Source organism: Hyaena hyaena, unplaced genomic scaffold, assembly GCF_003009895.1.
Source record: "Hyaena hyaena isolate Hyena2069 unplaced genomic scaffold, ASM300989v1 scaffold_2221, whole genome shotgun sequence".
In the NCBI taxonomy this organism is placed as follows: domain Eukaryota; kingdom Metazoa; phylum Chordata; class Mammalia; order Carnivora; family Hyaenidae; genus Hyaena; species Hyaena hyaena.
This window is the reverse complement of record NW_024082834.1, coordinates 52,357-77,604: the sequence shown is the minus strand read 5'-3', so window position 1 is coordinate 77,604 and position 25,248 is coordinate 52,357. Positions and strand designations below refer to the sequence as shown.

The following is a 25,248-nucleotide window of genomic DNA, read 5'->3' as shown; positions in this document are numbered from 1 at the left end:
TTGTCCTTTCCATCTCAAGGTATTCTTTTCACTAATCAAGGGTCAAGGTTTTATCTGCTACCTGTCTGGAGGTTGAGCTGCAACAATAGGATAAAAAGAAACTTGGAAGATAAAACTTGTAATAAAAGAAAAAAATATTTTTATTCTTAGACTAATTTAGATTATTGAATAGAAAATATTAGATATCATGAGCCTTGAAAGCTTCAGACCCATGTCCAAAAAACTAATTTGATTTTCTTATAATCACAACTATAACACTGTAGCCTGGGTGTCTGATAATATTAGGTTAACACAGTAGTTACGACACTGACACCTTTAATTACATGTTATTTTAAACATATAAAGTTAACTCTAAATTTTTCATTATAGACTCTGATTCTTTTTCACTTAGTAGCTGTGTCATCATAAAATGGCTATTTGACTACATAATGTAGTCCTCCTTTGTAAAATAAGGATAATAAGGAAAATGATGTAATTTCATAGGATTATTTCAGAGGTTTAAATGAACAATTACATGTAAAACTCAAGAATCTATGTCAGACATTAAGTGCTACTAAATGTTGGTTATGAAATGGCTGCCTGAAGATTTACACTGAATTTTATGTATTTTTATATATTTTACAATTTCAACATTGATGTCTTTATTATGTCACATCATGTTCTATTTGTAAAATATATTCAAGACTAGTATAAAGCCATGGTAATACTCATACTGAGAATTGATTTTTTTGGAACTTTTGGTTCAAATTCTCACAATTAGCAATCTTATTCTGATTCAGAGCCTTTTGCAACTATCTATAAATTGTCTTCTCAAGGCCTAGAATAAAATTGTGTTTACCTCATTATTTATCACTATGTAGCTACATAAGATGAACTATGCTTCTTGCCTGTGAACGTTGTCCATTTGTGGTATAATATTTATGTGATGAAATAAGATAGTGCTGGTGCTTGTTTCTTCTATTGTTTCTACTTCATTTACAACTTGATAGGTTATCCTTTTATTCAGGGAGTACCAAGACAGTAAGTGTGAACAGACTGTTCCCAACTTCTTACAAACATGTTATTTGTAATAAAAATGGCTTTCTTATTAAAATCACTCTAAGAATGCAGATGGCTGTGGTTCTCAAAGTAATCCAAAAGCCGAACAAGTTATCAATGGTGTGTGTGTGCGTGTGTGTGTGTGCCGCACACACACACGTGTATATGTATTTTTACAGGTTCTTTGTGACAAGGTAAAAATGTGGTGGTAGTGGATATATTAGGAGACCCACTTTCAAGAATCAGCAATTAGGTAGTTTAGTTAAGGGGCGCCTGGGTGGCTCAGTCGGCTAAGCGTCTGACTTCTGCTCAGGTCATGATCTCACGGTTTGTGGGTTCGAGCCCAGCATCGTCAGGCTCTGTGCTGACAGCTAGCTCAGAGCCTGGAGCGTGCTTTGGATTCTTTGTCTCCTTCTCCCTCTCTCTCTGCCCCTCCCCCACTCGTGCTCTGTCTTTCTCTGTCTCAAAAATAAGCAAAACAAAACAAAAAAGGAAGTCCACTTAGTTCAGAACAGCTTGACAGCTTTGTTACTTTTTGAATGGAATTAGTAGATCAGGGTGTTAAAGTGACCTCAGAATGGGAAAAACAGAAGCTGGTGGTTAACAAGTGAGCATTTGTTAATGTAGAATGCTTATATTCTTGGTATTTGAAACTTTAAAAAGTCTGCGATTGTGTGTGTGTATGCCTGTGTGTGTGACGAGATAGGGGCAGGTCAGGAAATACAAAGGATGGTGTAGAAGAAAAATATTTTTTACAAATGTACCTGGACCAGCCAGAACACATAGGGATTCAATGATATGATAAAAAAAATAAAGATTATTGTAATCATGTTTATTATTCCACAATATCCCTCTTTCTCTATATAACATTATTTCCTTTGTCTTTACCTCAAATATAACCCTCTCTTGCTACTACCTACTTATCAACATTCTTCATTTTATTGAAGGATTCTATTACAATGGGTCAACAGTTTCTATCCCGAAACATTCCACTTAATGAATCCAGGTAACTTTAGAAGTGGATTGGTTGACATGACTTATGAGAGACAAAAACTGAAATTTCATACTTTGCTGATTTATTCATTTCACATTTATTGTCTTTGATACCCAATACATGCAAACTCAGACTTTAAAACTTTGGAAAATGTAGTTTATTAATTATCCCTCAAGGAGAAGGTGAAATAAATTCAGACACTACTGCCTCCGTTTTTGTTTTTTTTTTTTCAAACCTGGAAAACATGGCATATTGTACAGACCCTGCAGCTGTTGAATGCACCACATCTACACTGGTGTCACTCTAGCAAACATTTCTGAGATTTGAAAACCTAGTGAAATCTTTTTGAGAATAAAATGTCTCTTTAGTCAATTATTTAACATTTATGATGCTGAGTAATAGTCTTAAAGTGTTCCTAAGTTAGTCTATGCCAATTTTTGGACTCAAGTTGATGCTGTCTGTTTTTTTCTATCTACTCAGATAAGATTTATCATTGATTCTGTGGTTATATTTGAGGATGTCAGGCCAAAGACTCGTGAGGCATCAAGGAAAATATATAATTTTGAAATTCCTACAGAAAGAAGGTCACTGGCACAGATTTTCCACAATGGGGGCAGTAATAAAGTGCACTTTACTTGGGATAGCTGGTTTTCCTTTGGATTTCTCACTTGGGTCACTGTACATTTGTGGTTGGCTCAGAAAACTATACATGGTACAGATAAAGGAAGAAGGCTAGATTCAATCTGAGACTTTGATCTTTAAACAAATGAACAATTGTTTTTTCCCCCCAAACTATTCAGAGAACAATGGGCAGATCATATGGTTGGCAGGAGGAACTCTTTTATTTGCTTAATATTATTTATTTTGTTACATTCAATTTAAGATCTTTTACCAATTCACTTCCAAAAGAGATGCCAACTTAGTTCACCATATTTTAATTAAACACTTTCAGGATTCTGTCTTATTTAATAAGGAACTCAGCAATAGGATACCATGGAAGCACTTTAGTATTATGAAGAAATTATCAAATTGATATATAAAAGAGTGACTTTATGGAAAGATTTTGTGCACAGATGACCTCAGTAAAGAAGTTTAACAATTAACAGACCTTGAGCAAGTTGCAGTATATTTGGATAGGAGATGGTTTGTTGTTATTTTAGACTGAAAATTCCCAGAAAGCATGTCTCCCACTGTAACAAAACACAATATATCACTTTTTAAAAAAGCTATAAATAGAAAAACTGTTTATCTATATGTAAACATAATTAAGAAGCTACAAGGCAGGACATTGCTTTGATTATTTGGAGTATGTTGGTACTATATACTTAAATATGCCTAAAGGATAGGTTTAACTAAGATTTATTTCAATGAATATTAGGCAGAAGAAGAATTAAACCTATTCATCTACCTTAATGGTTCCATGATCAGAAAGGAAAAGATACACTGGATGGACCATTTTGAAATGAAAATATGAAAACTTCTGTCAACTTTAGTTAATCCATTTTGATGACATTATACTATGAATTTAGACATTCCTGAACCAAGACTTATCTGTAGATTCCTAAAATGTTCAAGATATTTACAAACAAAAGCATTTTTGTTAATTTTTGAAGCAATTACTAGAAATACTAATTTTTAAGAGAACTTTGGTGCAAAAAGCATAGCACATTTGGTATATTCAGATATCTGTTGCTAAGAAGACTTATATAACTCTCAATTTACAAAACTCTGGTTATAGTAGACTATACTATATGAACATTTTCTTCCATATCACTACTGAATCATCTTTGTTTTTTTATAAAAATATACAATACATCAGAGATTACCATTTCTTTTAATGATACTAACGCAGGTGTTCTTAAGTACATTGGATGTTGTCAAGAACTTCAACTAATTAAATCCTTGAATAATTTTTTATAAATAAAATCTATTTTAAAAGTTTCAGATAGGACACTATTTTTATCTATATAATATGGAATGATATTGTTTCTTAAGAATTGTAAATGACTTCTAGATAATTTATTAAATGATACTAGGCTTTTAGTAACATAGTTCTAAAACCATTATCCATGAGAGCCAATGTTAACCTTCACAAAAAGGAAGATAATTTCAGGAGTTGCTGGTTATTTTTGAAAAGTGCAACAAGTATAATAATTAATACACACATATTTCCAACTACTTTAATACACTGGTGACATGTAATCTGAACAACAAAAATGTTTTCGAACCATTCTAAGAACTCAGTGAGATAATATTTTATTTGTCTTCACATACTTTCTATTCTCCAATACCCACTTGTTTTCCTATTAATATAGGAAAAGATTAAAAGCACTTTAAAGGGCACTATGGTTTTTTTTTTGTTTGTTTGTTTTTTACAAATAATTTACTGTCAAATTAGTTTCCACATAACACCCAGTGCTCATCCCCACAAGTGCCCTCCTCCATGCCCATCTCCCCTCCCCCCACATCCATCAGTCCTCAGTTTTTGTCAGCACTCAAGAGTATCTCATGGTTTGCCTCTCCCCTTTCCTCCACCATTTACCCACTTCTTCTCCCCTTTGTTCCTCCATTAAGTCCCTCCTAATCCTCCTATACGTGCAAACATATGGTATTTGTCCTTCTCTGCCTGAATTATTTCGCTCAGCATAACACCCTCAAGATCCATCCATGTTGCTACACATGCCCAGATTTCATTCTTTCTCATTGCCATGGAGTATTCCATGGTATAGATAAACCACATCTTCTTGATCCATTCATCTGTTGATGGACACTTAGGCTCTTTCCATGTTTTGGCTATTGTGGAGAGTGCTGCTATGAATATTGGGGTACATGTGTTCCTATGGATCAGCATTTCTGTATTCCTTGGGGAAATTCCTAGCAGTGCTATTGCTGGGTCCTAGGGGAGTTCTATTGTTAGTTTCCTGAGGAACCTCCACACTGTTTTCCAGAGGGGCTGTACCAGTTTACATTCCCACCAACAGTGTAGGAGGGTGCCCGTTTCTCCACATCCTCGCCAGCATCTAGAGTTCTCTGATTTGCTCATTTTAGCCACTCTGACTGGCGTGAGGTGGTATCTCAGTGTGGTTTTGATTTGTATTTCCCTGATGAGGAGGGATGCTGAGCATCGTTTCATGTGTCTGTTGGCCATCTGGATGTCCTCTTTGGAGAAGTGTCTGTTCATGTCTTCTGCCCATTTCTTCACTGGGTTGTTTGTTTTTCGGGCGTGTAGTTTGGTGAGTTCCTTATAGATTCTGGATATTAACCCTTTATCTGATATGTCATTTGCAACTATCTTTTCCCATTCCGTTGGTTGCCTATTAATTTTCTGGGTTGTTTCCTTGGCTGTGCAGAAGCTTTTAATCTTGATGAGGTCCCAACAGTTTATTTTTGCTCTTGATTCCCTTGCTTTTGGGGATGTGTCAAGTAAGAAGTTGCTGCGGTGGAGGTCAAGGAGGTTGTTTCCTGCTTTCTCCTCTAGGGTGTTGATAGTTTCCTGTCTCACGTTCAGGTCCTTTATCCATTTTGAGTTGATTTTTGTGCATGGTGTGAGAAAATGATCTAGTTTCATTCTTCTGCATGTTGCTGTCCAGTTCTCCCAACACCATCTGTTAAAAAGGCTGTCTTTTTTCCATTGGATATTCTTTCCTGCTTTGTCAAAGATCAGTTGGCTGTATACTTTTGGGTCCACTTCTGAGTTCTCAATTCTGTTCCATTGGTCTATGGGTCTGTTTTTGTGCCAATACCATACTGTCTTGAGGATGACAGCTTTGTAGTAGAGGCTGAAGTCTGGGATGGTGATACCTCCCGTTTTGGTTTTATTTTTCAGTATTACTTTGGCTATTCGGGGTCTTTTGTGGTTCCATACAAATTTTTGGATAGTTTGTTCTAGTTTTGAGAAGTATGCTGGTGCAATTTTGATTGGAATTGCATTGAATGTGTAGAGTGCTTTAGGTAGTAATGACATCTTAACTATATTTATTCTTCCTATCCATGAGCATGGAATGTTTTTCCATTTCTTTGTGTCTTCTTCAATTTCCTTCATAAGTTTTCTATAGTTTTCATCATACAGATCTCTTGTATCCTTGGTTAGGTTTATTCCGAGGTATTTTATGGTTTTTTGTGCAATTGTGAATGGGATCAGTTTCTTGATTTCTCTTTCTGTTGCTTCATTATTGGTGTATAAAAATGCAACCGATTTCTGTACGTTGATTTTGTACCCTGCAACTTGGCTGAATTCTTGGATCAGTTCTAGTAGGCTTCTGGTGGAGTCTGTCGGGTTTTCTATGTAGAGTATCATGTCATCTGCGAAGAGTGAAAGTTTGACTTCCTCTTTGCCAATTCTGATGCCTTTGATTTCCTTTTGTTGTCTGATGGCTGATGCTAGGACTTCCAGCACTATGTTAAACAACAGTGGTGAGAGTGGACATCCCTGTCGTGTTCCTGATCTCAGGGGGAAAGCTCTCAGTTTTTCCCCGTTGAGGATGATGTTAGCTGAAGGCTTCTCATAGATGGCTTTGATGATGTTTAAGTAGGTTCCTTCTATCCCAACTTTCTCGAGAGTCTTTATTAAGAAGGGATGCTGTATTTTGTCAAATGCTTTTTCTGCATCTATTGACAGGATCATATGGTTTTTATCTTTTCTTTTATTGATATGATGTATCACATTGATTGATTTGCGAATGTTGAACCAGCCCTGTAACCCAGGAATGAATCCCACTTGATCTTGGTGGATGATTCTTTTGATATGCTGCTGGATTCGATTTGCAAGGATCTTGTTGAGAATTTTTGCATCCGTATTCATCAAGGATATTGGCCTATAGTTCTCTTTTTTTGCTGGATCTCTGTCTGGCTTGGGAATCAGAGTGATGCTGGCTTCATAAAATGAGTCCGGGAGTTTTCCTTCGACTTCTATTTTTTGGAATAGCTTGAGAAGAATTGGGATTAATTCTGTTTTAAATGTCTGGTAGAATTCCCCAGGGAAACCATCAGGTCCAGGGCTCTTATTTGTTGGGAGATTTTTGATCACTGATTCGATTTCTTCACTCGTTATGGGTCTGTTCAGGTTTTCTATTTCTTCCCGTGTGAATTTTGGTAGTGAGTGTGTGTTTAGGAATTTGTCCATTTCTTCTAAGTTGTCCAATTTGTTGGCATATAATTTTTCATAGTATTCCCTGATAATTGCTTGTATTTCTGAGGGGTTGGTTGTAATAAGTCCATTTTCATTCATAATTTTGTCTATTTGGGTGCTCTCTCTTTTCTTTTTGATAAGCCTGGCTAGAGGTTTGTCAATTTTGTTTACTTTTTCAAAAAACCAACTCTTGGTTTCATTGATCTGTTCAATTGTTTCTTTGGTCTCTATGTTGTTTATTTCTGCTCTAATTTTTACTATTTCTCTTCTTCTACTGGGTTTAGGGCGTTCTTGTTGCTCTGCCTCTAGCTCCTTTAGGTGAGCTGTTAGATTTTGGACTTGTGCTTTTTCTAATCTCTTGAAATAGGCCTGGAGAGCAATGTACTTTCCTCTTAGGACTGCCTTGGCCGCATCCCATAGATTTTGAATTGTTGTGTTTTCATTTTCATTTGTTTCCATATATTTTTTAATTTCCTCTCTAATTGCCTGATTGGCCCATTCATTCTTTAGAAGGGTGTTCTTTAACCTCCATGTTTTTGGCGGTTTTCCAGACTTCTTCCTGTAATTGATTTCAAGTTTCAAAGCATTGTGATCTGACAGTGTGCATGGTATGATCTCTATTCTTTTATATTTATTGAGGGCTGCTTTATGTCCCAGTATGTGATCTATCTTGGAGAATGTGCCATGCGCACTTGAGAAGAAAGTAAATTCCCTGGCCTCAGGATGTAAAGTTCTAAATATATCCGTCAGATCCATCTGGTCCAATGTGTCTTTCAAGTCCATTATTTCTTTAGTGATTTTCTGTCTGGTTGACCTATCCATTGCTGTAAGCGGAGTATTAAAGTCCCCTGCTATTAGCACATTCTTATCTATAAGCTTGTTTCTGTTTGTGATTAATTGTTTTAGATATTTAGGTGCTCCCATATTCGGTGCGTAGACATTTATGATTGTTAGTTCTTCCTGATGGATGGACCCTGTAATTATTATGTAGTGCCCTTCTTCATCTCTTGTGATTGTCTTTAATTTAAAGTCCAGTTTGTCTGATATAAGTATCGCTACTCCGGCTTTCTTTTGATTTCCTGTAGCATGATATATATTTCTCCATCCCCTTACTTTTAATCTGAAGGTATCTTCCCGTCTAAAATGAGTTTCTTGTAGACAGCATATAGACGGATTCTGTTTTTTAATCCATTCTGCTACCCTATGTCTTTTGATTGGAGCATTCAGCCCATTTACATTCAGTGTTATTATTGAAATAGGTGGGTTTAGAGTCTTTGTATCTTTTGTAGGGTTCATGTTTGTGGTGGTGTCTCCGGTATCTTTGTTCCTTGCAACCTTTCCTTCAGAGCATCCCCCTCAGGATTTCTTGTAGGGCTGGCTTCGTGGTGACAAATTCTTTCCATTTCTGTTTATTTGGAAAGGTTTTTATCTCTCCTTCTATTTTGAATGACAGGCTTGCTGGATAGAGGATTCTTGCCAGCATATTTTTACTGTTCATCACATTGAAGATCTCCTGTCATTCCTTTCTGGCCTGCCAAGTTTCAGTAGATAGGTCTGTCACCACTCTGATAGGTTTCCCTTTGTATCTTGGGGCCCTTTTCTCTCTAGCTGCTTTCAAAATTCTCTCCTTGTCCTTGTATTTTGCCATTTTTGCTAGGATATGCCGTTCAGAAGATCGATTCAAGTTCCATCTGAGGAGAGTCCTCTGAACCTCTTGTATTTCAACATTTACTTCCTTCCCCAGGTTGGGGAAGTTCTCTGCTATAATTTGTTCCAGGACTCCTTCAGCAATTTTCCCTCTCTTCCTCTTCTGGGATTCCTGTGATATGGATATGGTTGCGTTTGACCGTATTGCTGAGCTCTCCATTTCTTCTTTCCTGTTCCTGGATGTTTGTCTCTTTTTTGGTCAGCTTCTTGTTTTTCTATAGTGGTGTCTTCTAAATCAGCTTTCTCCTTTCTGCGTCTTCAATCCGTGCATTGGAGGCCTCTAATTTATTATGTATCTCATTTATCGCCTTTTTAAATTCTTCATGCCTATTTTTATTTTCCATTCTGTCTGTAGCCATAGTTTCTTTGATGTCCCCTGTTTTTTTCAAGCCCAGGTATTAATTTTACCATTATTATTCTAAAATCTTGTTCAGTTTTGCTGCTGATATCTGTTTTGAGCAGTTCATTAGCTGTCATTTCTTCTTGGAGTTTCTTTGGAGGAGAGCTCTTTCGTTTCATTATTTTAGTTAGTTTTCAGGTCTTGTTGGTTTTAAAGACCTGTTAATGCTCTCTGTGTCTATGAGTGCTGCTGTATCCAGGAAGACTCTTTGTCCAGGGCCTATCCTTTCAGAGAGTGTTTTTTGAATGGTATCTCTTGGTCTCTCGTGTTGGCATCTTGGTTATTTTATTTTCCTATTCGTAGTGATATTTGGGACTCTCCACCTGTGTACTCTGGCTTGTTTCTTGAGGTAGCCCTGGAAAAGAAAACAGACAGACAAACACACAGGGTGCAGGAGCACACAAACGCACAGGCTAATTCAACTAACATGCAAAGTGAGTGGGAAAACGAAAAAGGTAAGAGAAAAGACAGAGGAGGGAGGGCGAATAATTGGGAGTATGAAATACATAAAAGGGTCAAAAAGGTGAAAAGAAAGGGAAAAAAGAAGAAAACCGATGGACAAAGAATGGTTTAAGTCATATAACCGGATTTCCCAGCTACAGTTAAATAGCCATGTATATTCAGTGCTGGTTGAAGAGCATAGAGAAATAGAGAGAAGACAGGGCGGAGATGAGGCAAAATTGGAAATAGAATGAACAGGCAGAAGGGATAAGAAGCTTTTTTTAAAGAGGTAAAGGGTAGAATATGGTTGGATACGTGAGAGAAGGATGCTGGTGTTATCCAGAGAAACTATATAGTCTAATTACTCTTAAGAGAAAGAGATGAAAATGTCGGTAGGTGTAGAGTTTCATCTACAGAATGGACTCATTTTGATTGTTTAAGCAAGCCGGCGACCAGAGTTAATCAGGTCAGTGTTCTGGGGAGAAAAGTGAAAGAAGAAGAAAAAAAGAAAAAAAAAGGGGTAGGAGGGCAGCTCTCCAGCAGGGATGGGCGTGGTGTGATCCAATGCCTCAGGCGGGAGTTCTGCCTTGGCGGTTGTGGGGAGGAGAGTGACGGTGCTCCAGTCCCTTTTTGAACCAAGCGCTGCACCTCGCTTTTTTGGGCGTATAAACTCCCCGTACCCCGGCGCAGCCAAAGCTGGTTGCACTCTTCAACTCAGGCCAGTCTTAATCTCCCAATCCCAGTCTGCGCGCCCCACTGAAATTGCTTTAGACACAACTTCCCAGGCAACCCCCTCAGGCAATTCCAGGCCCCCTGCCGAGCTCTGGGGGTGGAGTCAGAATCGCTGCTTCCTTCTCTGGCTCGGGCTGGTAGCATGGGCGGGGGCTTGCCTGCTGGGTGCGTGCAGCCCGCTGGAGTGAGGAAAACCAGGTCCCTCTATGGCTCGTCACCCGAAACACGAACTCACAGGCAAATTTTCCAATTTTTAGCTCTTTGCCTTCCCTCCAGAGTTCCAGGCAGCCAGGATCGCGGATGCTAGGTGTCGGCGCGTGGCTCTTTCTGGGGCCCAAGCCGCCCGGGAGGACAATGGTGGCATGCGCGCCGCTATTCTGAAGTCCAGTCCGCCAGAAGCAAGCACAAAGAAGCAGTCTGTGCACTCAGCCCCCCCAGGATGAGTTGGCGCAGGGGGACCTGGCGTGCAGGTATTTGGCAAGTATGGTCTTTCTATGCCCTGAGTGGAGGTTTTTCCCCCCGAGTGGAGGTTTTTCTGTTTCGGACTCTCTCTTTTTCCTCTCTCACCCCCTGTAGAGGGTAGAGGGGGATCGCCTCCGACCCTGGAGTCTCCGATCCACGCCCAATTTTATCTGCCCCAGTTCGCACTCACATTAGAAGTCTTTCTCAGTGGATTCTGCATCCTTTTTCTCCCAATCTCTCAGGTTTTGTAAGGTTTCCAATGGCTTCAGATCTTTTCCGTGTGATGTATGGGCACGATCGCAAGTACAGAGCTCCTTACTTCCTTCCATCTTGCCCCCTCCCTCTAAAGGGCACTATGTTTTTAACTTAACATATTTTTGAGCCTTCTACACTGCTTAATTATTAAGTGCCAAGTGAAATAATGAATGAAGATGGTACAAATGGCTAGACTCTATATTCTTTTTTTTAATGTTTCATTTATTTTGGAGAGAGAGACAGCTTGAGCAGGGGAGGGTCAGAGAAAGGGGGATACACAGAATCTGAAGACAGGCTTCAGGCTCTGAGCTATCTGTCAGCACATAGCCCGACGCGGGGCTTGAACCTACGAACCATGAGATCCTCACCTGAACCGAAGTCAGACGCCTAACCGACTGAGCCACCCAGGTGCCCCTTGACAATATATTCTTATGTTAAGTTGGTTGTTTGGTTCATTTATGGTTAGTAGAAAAGTATTATTCCTTTTAAGTGAGCTTCTCTCCCCTCGTAAATTATTTTAATGGGGAACATACCTCCATTATCCTCATTGTAGTTGTATATAATGGAGATATGGACAAGGATGTGATAATCCAGGAAAATGTGGAAATACCAAAGCTCTAAGAGAAGAATGCTTTGTTTGTGTATACCGTTTATTTGAAAATTTTCATTATATTTTGAGGGAAAAGGGAAAATGCCCTGCTTTGAAGGTAATTTTCATCTAAAATTAACTTGCTATTTTTCACATACCCAAACTTAGGAAATATAATTCTTATATACTAGGAGTCAAACTGTAAAGTATTCCTTAACTAGTAAACTAAAACTTATGATAACCATATTCTCATTAATCCAAAAACATAAAAGTCATAAAAGAAACATATTTCAAAAGTTTTAATACTACTATAAAAGTTCATTTGTATAAAACAACTAGGAAAATATCTTTTTTTCTGGTGTTAAGCCTTGCATCTTAACAATATTATTTTTGTTACTTATTATTGGACATTACCCTTAAATTTATATATGGTGGAAATATAAAACTATACTAGATATTTACAACTATTTTCAGAGAGGTGGTCCTCCTGGAAAAATCACAAAATTTTTCTCTATTAAAGTAAAAGCTTTAGAGAGATACCAATTTTGTACTTTCATCTTGGCTATAGAATATATGCTTTATTTAAAAATATACATTTATATTTAATTACACATTCTAGTAGAAAACAAAGTAATGTTTTCAAGTTGCACATTTACGCATACAGACACTACAATCCAAGTTAAATGTATTTGTTTATCATGTCTAATAAGATTAAAATTCAATATGTACCAACTAAATTATGTCTCAATGACAGTATCTTTGTAAAATTTCATCAGAATGAATATTAGTTGCTCATGTCAAAAATAGTTTTCCAAACTTTTAGCAATCTTAGTTTGTACATACAATTCAGAGTGGTAGAAGTATTTGATAAAATTTAAACATATGTTACTTATTTTCAGGAGAAATAAGATAAAGAAAATTTTAAGTCAAAATTAGAAAAAGTTCAGGGTTCTTTGCTTCTTAATAATTATGTCACCAAACTAATTAAAATTCTATTTTTTAAATTAGAAATTAGAACATAATAATTATTTTTTCCAGTTTCTTTATAAAATAGGATTTTTGGAGATAGTAGTTTCTTTCTTTATTTTTTTATAGTTTATTTATTTTTGAGACAGATAATGAGTGGGGTAGGGGCAGAGAGAGAGGGAGACACAGAATCCGAAACAGGCTCCAAGCTCCAAGCTGTCAGCACAGAGCCTGATGCATGGCAAGAACCCACGAACCGTGAGATCTTACCTGAGCTGAAGTCAAACGCTTAACCAACTGACTGAGCCACCCAGGCGCCCCATGGAGATAGTAGTTTCAAATGTCTTCATTTATGGTATTTAAGGTTTATTTAACTTTACTCTCTCTGCAAATAGAGGGATGAAACCAATACTTGCACCCTTGATGGAGGTAGTATATGAGCCAGCCACAGTGCAATCAAGGCCATGTTTCTATTTATCAGCTGTACAGCACATGTATCTTTCAAATGGAAAACCATGTTGCTGGCTACAGGAGCCAAAAAGTAAGTAACACTGGACATATTGTCTCCTCTCTTCCATGGCGTGAATATTCAAGTAAATTTTTAAAAGGAAGTTTTTTGGTCCTTTCAGTGACTATGAATTATAGGAAATGGAGAAGAAATTCTAGTCAAAAATCCAAACTTACCTTAAAAATAGATTCACAGCCCCTGATGATACACCAAACTTCACAACATCTGGTGGTTCAGCTTCTATTGTAATGTCAAAACTCGGGAGTGGAATATTTGAATTAGAGTGAAAGTTTAAATCGGCAGGATACTTGATACTAATGGGATTCTGGATCCTGGAGATATCTTTTAAAAAGTCAACTTCTTTGGCATCAAGGACATCCTTGGACTCAGTGGCATGATTAAAGCTAGAAGAATCCATGGAGCCAGCAGAGTCTTTGAGGCAGGTACCAAATTTGTGGTTATCAAAAATTGTATAATTTATACCAAGCACAGATGAATCAGAAAATTCAGAGGTGATCAAGTTTTTGGGAGTGGAAGTATAGTTTGTGCCAGCAGCAAAAGTAGGGGAGTTAGCACAAACCATATTAGGAATGGAGGAACTGGTACTAATTTCCAATTCAGGCTTAGACAGATTATGAATATTGCTGGTACTGGTAGAATTATGAACATTATGAGTATCTGTGGCATCATAATTGGGGTTGGTGACAAAGTTGGATTCAAAGGCATGAATTAATCTAGGGTCATGGTTAATGCCTGAGGCACAGCTGGTGTCAGCAGCATAGCTAGAGCTAATAGCACCACTACGACTAATTGTATTGCTGGTGTCAATGAAATTGACAGTGGTAGCTGTAGAGCTGTGTCTGACAGCATAACTATTTTTGGCAATATAGTTGGGGTTGACTAGAAGGCTAGAACCTACTGCATGGGTAAATCCTGAGACATAGTCAAGGTCTGAGTCATAGTTCGGGACAACTGCATAGTCATGGTCAGTAGCAATGGTGGGTTTTGTATCATGCTTGGAGTCAGCATCCTCGTTAGAACTAATAGAATTATTGTGGCTTGTAGCATTAGTAGGCCTGATATTATAGTTAGAGCCAGGATCTATTTTAAGGCCAGGGCTATTGTTACTGGGACCAGGGCTATTGTTGTACAGGCCAGGACCATTGATTTTCTGACTAGAGTCATTGTTGCTGGAGTCAAGACTGTTGGAATGTGATACGATATTTTGGAAGTCAGGGGCATTGTTTTGGAGGCCAGATCTACTGACTTTAGAGCCAGGTCTATTGCTGGGGCTGTTACCATTATGGGGGCAAATGTCATTGCCTGACCCAGTGGCATTTCTAGCACCGGCACTATTACTGGAACAAGAAGTATAGTTCAGGCCAGTTCCATTCTGCAGCCCAGAGATAGAGTTTGTATTTGTGCCGTTACTGGAATTAGCAGTACTGTCCTGATCAACACCATTGTTTAGGCCAGAGGTATTGTCTGAATTAATGGTGTGTTTTTCCACATCAGAATCAGTGCTATATATGGAGTTAGCATCACTGTTAGTGGCATCATCAAAGTTAGAGTCAAGTTCACTGTTGGAGTAAGCTCCATTGTTAGAGTGACCATCATTGTTGGAATCAGCTCCACTTGTAGGGTCAGCATCACCACCAGGATCAGATCCATTGTTTGTGTCTGCATTATTTTCAGCATTGCTATCTTTGGAATCACTGTCATCTGGGTCAGACTTATCTTTGGGATCTTTCTTATCTTTTCTGTTGTTTTCATTCTCAGAGTCTATTTCATCTTCAGAATCCTTTTCCTCTTCAGAGTCTGTCTCATCTTCATGGTCTGTATCATCTTTGAGAAGAGGCTTGTCTCTGGCACTGGCCTTTTCTTTGAGATTTCTAGCACTAATCAGATTAGTATCATTGTCAGGATTGGCCTCATTTTCAAGTTTAGCAGTAAGGTTACACTTGCCCTCATTTTCAAGGCCAGGAACATTGCTGGTATTGAGAACATTGTCTGGGTCAGGTGTACTATGGGACCCCATAGTATTTTGAGGACTCATGGGAAAGGTATGGATAGCAGTAGAGTCTATGAGATCTTGGACAGCTGAGGAACTTTCACAATGTAAATAAGAAGTCGAGTCCAAGGAATATTTAGAATCATCCTGGCGTAAAGGACAACCAATGCCCACAGGATGCTTAGGATCCATGGATTGAGATAAAGGGCTATTCCGAGAAGTCTTGTGGTGTCTAATAGATTTGAGGTTCAGAGAATATTTAGAACCTAAGGGAAATTGGAGAGGTAAAGAAGAATCAGGGTCTGAATCATCATTAGAATTTACAAGACATTTATGAAAAAGAGAATTACTGATTTCCATTAAATATTTGGAACATATAGAAGCTTCAGTGTCTAAAGAATATGTGTTATTTCTGTGAGTCTTGGGGTGTACAGCATGCTGAGGGTTCATGGACATAGGGTGGCAGAGAGGTATTGATACTTTAGAGGTATAATCCTCAGAAATTAGAAGATTAAGAGGATTTATTTGAGGCTGGGAATTCTGAAAACTTTGTGGGAAATGATAGTCCTTGCAATGACTTTTACAGACTGAAATTTGGGGCCTTCTATTTCTGGGTTGCTCGTTATCCATGAATGTGTTTGGGTCTGAAGAAAGGCTGTGGCTGTGCTTTTTCTTTAGCTTTTGCTGTGATTTATGATTGTCATTGAGAGTTGGAAATACTTCTTTAAATCTCAAAATCTTGTCATCACTCAGATATCTTACAAATTGAGTTCTGGAAACTGCTAGGAAGAGACGAATAAAACAGCAAAAATAACAAATGAATAATAAATTTTTACTTTGACATTCACATTACAACACAAATCTTTACAAAGGAAAAATGCCACTTTCTTCAACAGTTTATCTCTAATGGATATTTCAAAAGGAGGCCATAATCCTAAAATTTCTGCTCAAGTAGATGTCATCTTAAGCTTATTAACAAATAAAAAATGAAAAGGTTCATCTTATATTTCTTATTAACAAATAAAAATGAAAAAAAATAATCTTATATTGCAACACTGCTCAGATTTGGAGAGCTTATTCTTTGGAAACAACTTATATAACACGAATTCATTGGCACAATGTGGCCAAGATAAAACTTACGTTCGAAAGTTTGGTTAGCACAGGGGCAACTGAGAGCACGTGACCTTGGGACAGCGCTCCTGTGCCTGCCATGCAACCAGCCTTGGACCAAATGCAGCACCAGGCAGCAGCGAGGGCTACCTCAAGAAACAAGCCAAAGTACACATGGTGGAGAGTCCCAAATACCACAATGAGTAGGAAAATAAAATAATCAAGGTCTCAACAAGAGAGATCAAGAGACACCATTCAAAGAACACTTTCTGAACGGACAGGCCATGGACAGTCAAAGAGCATTCTTTAATACAGCAAGACTCACAGGTACAGGGTGGATAACAAACTTTTAAAACTAACAAGAGATGGAAAGCTAACCAAAATGATGAAATGGAAGAACTCTCCTCCAAAGAAATATCAGGAAGAAATGACAGCCAAAGAACTGCTGTAAACAGGTATAAGCAACAGATATAAGCAACATAACTGAACAAGAATTTGGAACAATAGTCATAAAATTAATCGCTGGGTTGGAAAAAGGCATGGAAGACATCAGAGAAACTACTGCTACAAAGGCTATGGAGTTTAAAAATAGCTGTGATGAATTTAAAAAAAATGCTACAAATGAGATGCAAAATAAAATGGAGGCATCGAATGCATGGATTGAAGAGGGAGAAAGGAGAATAAGTGATTTAGAAGACACAATTATAGAAAAAGAGGAAGCTGAGAAAAAGACAGATAAACTGATCCAGGAACATGAAAGGAGATTTCGAGAGCTCAGCGATACAATCAAATGGAATAATATCCATATCATAGGAATTCCAGAAGAGGAAGAGAGAGGGAAAGGTGCTGAAAAAGTCCTTGAACAAATTATAGCAGAGAACTTCCCCAATTTGGGGAAGAAAACAGATGTTGATATCTGAGAGGCACAGAGAACTCCCCTCAGACGTAACTTGAATTGATCTTCTGCATGACATATCATAGTGAAACTGGCAAAATATAAGGACAAAGAGAGAAATCCGAAAGCAGCTAGGGAGAAAAGGGCTCTAACATACAAAGGGATACCTATCACAGTGGTGACCGATCTATCAACTGAAACTTGGCAGGCCAGAAAGGAATGGCAGGAAATCTTCAATGTGATAAACAGAAAAAATATGCAGCCACGAATCCTCTATGCAGCAAGCCTGTCATTCAGAATAGAAGGAGAGATAAAAGTCTTTAAAATAAAGAAAAATTGAAAGAATTCATCACCACTAAACCAGCCCTACAAGAAAACCTGAAGGGGATTCTCTGAGGGAAATGTTGCAAGGAACACAAGATACTAGAGACACCACCATAAGCATGAATCCCACAAAGGACACGATGACTCTAAACCTTATTTTTCTTTTCTTTTCTTTTTTTAAAAATTTTAAATGTTTATTTTTGAGAGACAGAAAGAGACAGAGTGCAAGTCGGGGAGGAGCAGAGAGAGAGAGGAAGACACAGAATCCGAAGCAGGCTCCAGGCTCTCAGATGTCAGCACAGAGCCCGACATGGGGCATGAACCCACGGACTGCAAGATCATGACCTGAACCGAACTCAGCACTCAACTGACTGAATCACCCAGGTACCCCAAAAACCCTTAGTTTTCAATAATAACACTGAATGTAAATGGACTAAATGCCCCAATAAAAAAACAAAGTGTAGCAGAATGGATTAAAAAAACAAATTCCATCTATTTACTGTCTACAAGAAACTCGTTTTAGACTGGAGGACACCTTCAGATTGAAAGTAAGGTGATGGAGAAATATCTTTCATGCTACTGGAAGTCAAAGGAAAGTTGAAGTAGCTGCACTTATATCAGACAAACTGGACTTTAAAGTAAAGACAGTAACAGGGGATGAAGAAGGGCATTATATAATAATTACAGAGTCTATCGATCAGGAAGAGCTAACAATTATAAATGTCGATGCACCGACTATGGGAGCACCTAAATATATAAAACAATTAATTATAAATTCTTATCGATAGATAAGATAAATTCTTATCGATAAATTCTTATCAATAAGAATGTGCTAACAGCAGGGGACTTTAATATTCCACTTAAAGCAATGGATAGATCAACTAGAGAGAAAATCAGTAATGACACAATGGATTTAAATGATACATTGGACAAGATGGATCTGACAGATAATATTTAGAACTCTACATCCTGAGGCTATGGAATTCACTTTCTTCTCAAGTGCGCATGGCACATTCTCCAAGATAGATCACATACTGGGACATAAAGCAGCCCTCAATAAATATAAAAGAATTGAGATCATACCATGCACACTTTCAGATCACAATGCTCTGAAATTTGAAATCAATCACAGGAAGAAGTCTGGAAAACCTCCAAACACATGGAGGTTAAGGAACACCCTAGTAAAGAATGAATGGGCCAATCAGGCAATTAGAGAAGAAATTTAAAAATATGTGGAAACAAATGAAAATGAAAATACAACAATCCAAACTCTATGGGATGCAGCAAAGTCAGTCCTAAGAGGAAAGTACATTGAACTCCAGGCCTATTTCAAGAAATTAGGAAACGTGCAAGTGTGAAATCTAACAGCACACCTAAAGGAACTAGAGGGAGAGCAACAAGGGCACCCCAAACCAAGTAGAAGAGAAATAATAAAAATCAATACAGAAATAAACAACATAGAAACCAAAGAAACAGTTGAACAGATCAATGAAACCAAGAGTTGGGTTTTTGAAAAAATAAACAACATTGACAAACCTCTAGCCAGGCTTCTCAAAAAGAAAAGAGAGAGCACTCAAATAGACAAAATCATGAATGAAAATGGACTTATTAAAGCCAAGCCCTCAGAAATACAAACAATATTCAGGGAATAGTATGAAAAATTAAATGCCAACAAATTGGACACTTTAGAAGAAATGGACAAATTCCTTTATTTTATTTTATTTTTTTTAAATTTTTTAATGTTTTATTTATTTCTAGGAGAGAGAGAGAGACAGCGTGAGCAGGGGAGGGCCAGAGAGAGAGGGAGTCACAGACTGAAACAGGCTCCAGGCTCTGAGCTGGCTGTCAGCACAGAGCCCGACGCGGGGCCCGAACCCACGAACCGCTAGATCATGACCTAAGCGAAAGTCGGACGCCCAACCGACTAAGCCACCCAGGCGCCCCAGAAATGGACAAATTCCTAAACAGACACTCACTACCAGAATTCACACGAGAAGAGAGAGAAAATCTGAACAGACCCATAACAAGTGAGGAAATTGAATAGTTATAAAAAATCTCCCAACAAATAAGAGCCCTGGGCCAGATGGCTTCCCTGGGGAATTCTACCAGACATTTAAAACAGAATTAATACCCATTCTTCTCTAGCTATTCCAAAAAATAGAAATCGAAGGAAAACTTCCAGACTCATTTTATGAAGCCAGTATCACTTTGATTCTGAAGCCAGAGACCCAGCAAAAAAGGAGAACTACAGGCCAATATCCTTGATGAGTACAGGTGCAAAAATCCTCAACAAGATTCTTGCAAATCGAATCCAATGGCACATAAAAAGAATTATCCACGAAGATCAAGTGGGATTCATTCCTGGGTTACAGGGCTGGCTCAATATTCGCAAATCAATCAATGTGATCCATCACATCAGCAAAAGAAAAGATAAAAACCATATGATCCTGTCTATAGATGCAGTAAAAGCATGTGACAAAATACAGCATCTCTTCTTAATAAAGACACTCGAGAAAGTTGGTATAGAAGGAACTTACGTAAGCTTCATAAAAGCCATGTATGAGAAGTCCTCAGCTAAGATCATCCTCAACGGGGAAAACCTGAGAGCTTTCCCCCTGAGATCAGATATCCAGTGGGAAAAAGACAGTGTCTTTAAAAAATGGTGTTGGAAAAACTGGACAGCTACATGAAAAGAATAAAAATGGACCAGTTTCTTACACTATCCATAAAATTAAACTCAAAATGAATTAAAGACCTAACTGTGAGGCCTGAAACCATAAATCCTAGAAGAGAGCATAGGTAGGTATGTTTCTGAAATTGGCCATAACAACATTTTTCTAGATATGTCTCCTGAGGGAACAGAAACAAAAACAAAAATAATATTGAAACTACATCAAAATTAAAAGCTGCACGGCAAAGGAAACTATGAACAAAACTAAAAGACAACCTACTGAATTTTAGAAGATACTTGCAAATGAAGGCATACATATTACCAACAGACATATGAAAAGATGTTCAACATCATTCATCATCAGTGAAATACAAATTAAACCCACAATGAGGTATCACTTCATCACCTATCAGAATGGCTAACATCAAAAACAGAAGAATAACTGGTACTAGTTAGAATGTAAAGAAAAAGGAATCATTTTCCACTGTTGGTAGGAATGCAAACTGGTTCATCAACTGTGGAAAACAGTAAGGAGTTTTTTCAAAATATTAAAAATAGAACTACCATACTATCGAATAAACACACTACTCAGTATTTTCTCAAAGAATATGGAAACACTAATTCAAAAGGTGCACACACACGTTTATTGCAACATTACTTACAATAGCCAAATTATGGAAGCAACCCAAGTGTCCTCTCTGATAGGTGAATGGATAAAGATGTGATACACACACACACACACATACACACACACACACACACACACACACGAATATTACTCAGCTATTAAAAATAATGAAATCTTGTCATTCAGAACAGCATGGATATTCCTAGAGGGTATTATGCTAAGTGAAAAAAGTCAGACAGAGCAAGTTAAATATCATGTAATTTCACTTGTACATGGAATCTAAAAACAAAGCAAATGAATAAAAAAAAAACCAGACAAATACTGAGAACAAAGTGGTGGTTGGTAGCATGTAGGGAATGGAGCATAGGTTACATAGGTAAAGGAGATTTAGAGATACAAACTTCTAGTTATAAAATAAATATAAATACCTCATGGGGATAAAGAGTAAAGCATAGGGAATATAATTAATATTGTAATGGTTTTCTATGATGATACATTATAACTACACATATTTTGGTGAGCATTTTATAATGCATATAATTGTCAAAACACTATGTTGTAAACCTAAAACTAATATTGGATATCAACTATACTTCAATTAAAATAAAAATTGAAAACTTTTTGGTATCAAAGGCCAAAATGTCAACAAAATGAAAAGACTACATATAGAATCCAAACTTATTATTATCCAAATCCAAATATTTGCAAATTATATTTCTAATCAGCTTCTAGGGTTCAGAATATAAAAATAACTAATACAAGTTCTTATGGGTTGTATTGTATCCCTCAGAACAGGTACGTTGAACTCCTAACTTCCAGTACCTTGAGTGTGAAGTTATTTGGAAATAGTATTTACAGAAGTAATTAAGTTAAAATAAAGTTACTAGGGTGTTCTCTAATCCAATATGGCTTGTCTCTTCATAAAAGGGCAAATTTGAACACAGATAATGAGCAAAGACTATGTGAGAAGACACAAAGAGAACATCAAGTGAAGATGGAGGCAGAGATTGAAATTATCCTGCCACAAGCCATCAAATACCTGCAGTTACCAGAAGCTGGAAGGGGCAAGAAGAAGTCCTCTTTCTAGAGCATTGATAAGGAGTATGGTGCTGCTAAAAACTTGATTTGACTTTTAGGTTCCAGACCTATAAGATTTTTTTTTTCTTAGCCACTCAGTTTGTGGCACTTTGTTATGGCAGACTTAAGAACCTAATATACAACCTAACAACAAAAATTAACTTAATAAAAATTGGTTTTTGTTTGTTCATTTGTTTTCTTTTTTAGATTCCAAATATAAATAAAATCATATGGTACTTGTCTTTTGTTTTTTTTTCTTTTTAGTTTCAGGTGTAGAATTTAGTGATCACTTACATACAACACATACTGCTCATCAGAAGTGTCCTCTTTAATAATAATTATCCATTTAACACATTCCCCCAGTCACTTCACCTCCAGCAACCCTTAGTTTCATCTCTATAGTTAAGAGTCTGTTTTCTGGTTTGCCTCTCTTTTTCCCTCATGTATGACCCTCTGTTTTGTTTCTTAAATTCCACATATGAGTTAATCCATATGGTATTTGCCTTTCTCTAACTGACTTATTTCTTTTTTTTTTTTAATGATTTATTTATTTCTAGGAGAGAGAGAGAGAGAGAGAGAGAGACAGCGTGAGCAGGGGAGGGTCAGAGAGAGAGGGAGTCACAGACTCTGAAACAGGCTCCAGGCTCTGAGCTGGCAGTCAGCACAGAGCCCGACGCAGGGCCCCACGAACCGCGAGATCATGACCTAAGCGAAAGTCGGACGCTTTACCGACTAAGCCACCCAGGCGCCCCTCTAACTGACTTATTTCACTTAGGATAATACTCTCTAGCTCCATCCACGTCATTGCAAATGGAAAGACTTATGTTTTTATAAATGTTTATTTATTAATATTATTTTTTGAGACAAAAATATTATCATTTTGAGACAGAAAAAAAAAGAGACAGAATTCAAGCTAGGGAGGGGCAGAGAGAGAGGGAGACACAGAATCTGAAACAGGCTCTAGGCTCTGAGCTGTCAGCACAGAGCCCAATGCAGGGCTTGAACTCGGGAATGGCAAGATCGTGACCTGAGCTGAAGTTGGACGCTTAACCAAGTGAGCCACCTAGGTTCTCTGTAAATGGCAAGATTTCATTTTTTATGGCTGAGTACTATTCCATGTCTCTCTCTCTCTCTCTCTCTCTCTCACACACACACACACACACACACACCTTTATCCATTTATCAGTTGATTGACATTACATAATTTGGCTATTGTTAACAGCACTTCTATAAACATCATGACCACTTTTGCTGCATCCCGAAAGTTTTGGTCTATCATGTTTTCATTTTCATTTGTTTCCATGTATTTATTTCTTCTTTAATTTCCTAGTTAAGCCCATTTATTCTTTAGTGCCATGTTATTTAACCTCCATGTATTTGTTATCTTTACAATTTTTTCTTGTGATTGACTTCAAGCTTCACAGTATTGAGGTCTGAAAATATGCATGGTATGATCTCAGACTTTTTGTACTTGTTGAGGGCTGATTTGTGACCTAGTATGTGATCTATTCTGGAGAATGTGCACTTGAGGAGAATGTGTATTCTGCTGCTTTAGAATGAAATGTTCTGAATTTATCTGTTAAGTCCTCTAACCCAGCGTGTCATTCAATACCATGGTTTCTTTGTTGATTTTCTGCTTGGATGATCTGTACATTGATATCACTGTGGTGCTAAAGTCCCCTACTATTATTGTATTATTATCAATGATTTCCTTTTTGTTTGTAATTATCTGTTTTCAGCAAATCCGTGTCTGTAATTTATTCTTGATCTATCTTTTGGGGGAGAATTCCTCTATCTTGTCATTTTGTATAGGTTTCTGTATTTTGAGTGTTATGAAAACCAGTTATGTTTCCTGCTCCTGAGAGTAATGACATATTAAGGAGGGGTATACATTGTCCAGGACTTGGCCCTTCAGGAAGTTTTCCTGGTGTATACGGTGTTCACTCTGCTGTTTTGCTTTGGCTGCTCTTTCCTACAGGTGGGTCCTCCACAGAGTTCCTCCTTGCTTACTTCCGGGGGTGGGGGAAGGGTGTTTGGACCTTTAACTAGGAGTGCTTTTATTTGTTTGTTAAAATAAGCCTGATTAAAAAGACTGAATCAAAAGAAAGAGAAAAGGAAAAGAAACAACAACAGCAACAACAACAACAAACCAGACAAAAAAATCCTATAAGCCTGATTCCAATGAAAAAGAAAGAGAATCCTCATCAAAGAAAAAACTGACAAATGAACAACAAAAAAACTTATAAGCCTGATTCCAAAGGAAAAAAATAAAAAGAAAGAAAGCCTGGTCCAATTTCCACCAGAACTGAAGGTGATGCTTTGGTGCACTCTATGATCAGTAGACTTGGTGCAAACAGGGAGACTGCGTTGGCCCTCTGGGGCAGAAGCTCATTGTGCTGGCTCACAGTCAGGCCTGACCTAGTAAAGATGCCCCTGCGGGGTGCCAGGGGGTGAAGTTTTCTATAAGCAACTCCAGGCTCCAATGAGGGCACTCTGTTGTTCACTGAATTCCGACCATACTGGTGGGCAGGAGTGAAGATGGTGTCACCCTGCTCTCTCATCCTTGGGAAGGGGAGCTCACACCCACCACTGTTCAGGAAACCCTCACCGTAAAGTGAACAAACACCCCCTCCTGTGTCCCATGCTTCTGTTAGATCCTTGTCCTCAAATTTTTCCTGTGTTTTATATCTGCTGCCTGGCTTGGATTCAAACCTCCAAATCATAAAGTACCTGGCAAAGCATAGACCTATTCCTCTCCTCTGGAGGAAGCCTTGCAGCACTGCACCTGGCACCATTCTGCCCCAGAAAAGTCACTGCATGACTGTACAGGTGTCTGGAATTTATGGTGAAGCACAGCAAAAAGCTGCAACCAGGTTATCTGCCCTTTGCACTTCTGCCCTCTGAACTTCTGTCCCCTGTTGTTTAATGGCCACTCAATGATGCCTGCTCAATGATGTCTTTTGTCTTTGGAGAAGCAATATACATTCTTCTAAATGAACTCCAGGAAGAAGAATATCCTCTCCCAGTGTGAACAAGGGGATCTCCACACCACATTGTCCACTGTACACTCCCAGGTTTCTGCCATCCTTCCCAGGAGCACTGCTGCCTGCCTATTCAACTCCTGTGAATGGCAGGGACATCTAAAATTTGAGCTCCACTGTTTGCAAAAAGTTGTGATAGTCAGTTCTTCTTGATTCCCTAATCAATGGTTTTGGGGGAGTGTTTTTCTTATATGAACCCAACATGCTTACATCTTTCCCCCATCTCCTCTGTCTTCTCTCCAAGAAAAGGGCTCCCTCTCCTCTGCAGCAC

The 25,248-nt window shown here is 38.0% G+C and overlaps 1 protein-coding gene across 1 annotated transcript; it reads right to left on the bottom strand.

Annotated features, from left to right (window-relative positions):
• Window positions 1-3,110: 3,110 nt before the first annotated feature.
• Window positions 3,111-24,731, bottom strand: LOC120227340 (dentin sialophosphoprotein-like). Its single transcript, XM_039225477.1, has 3 exons — window positions 24,545-24,731; window positions 13,397-16,013; window positions 3,111-3,222 (listed from the first exon to the last, which is right to left on the bottom strand). Exons 1-3 carry the CDS (start codon window positions 24,729-24,731, stop codon window positions 3,189-3,191), a joined length of 2,838 nt encoding a protein of 945 aa, XP_039081408.1. The 3' UTR covers window positions 3,111-3,188.
• Window positions 24,732-25,248: the final 517 nt, after the last annotated feature.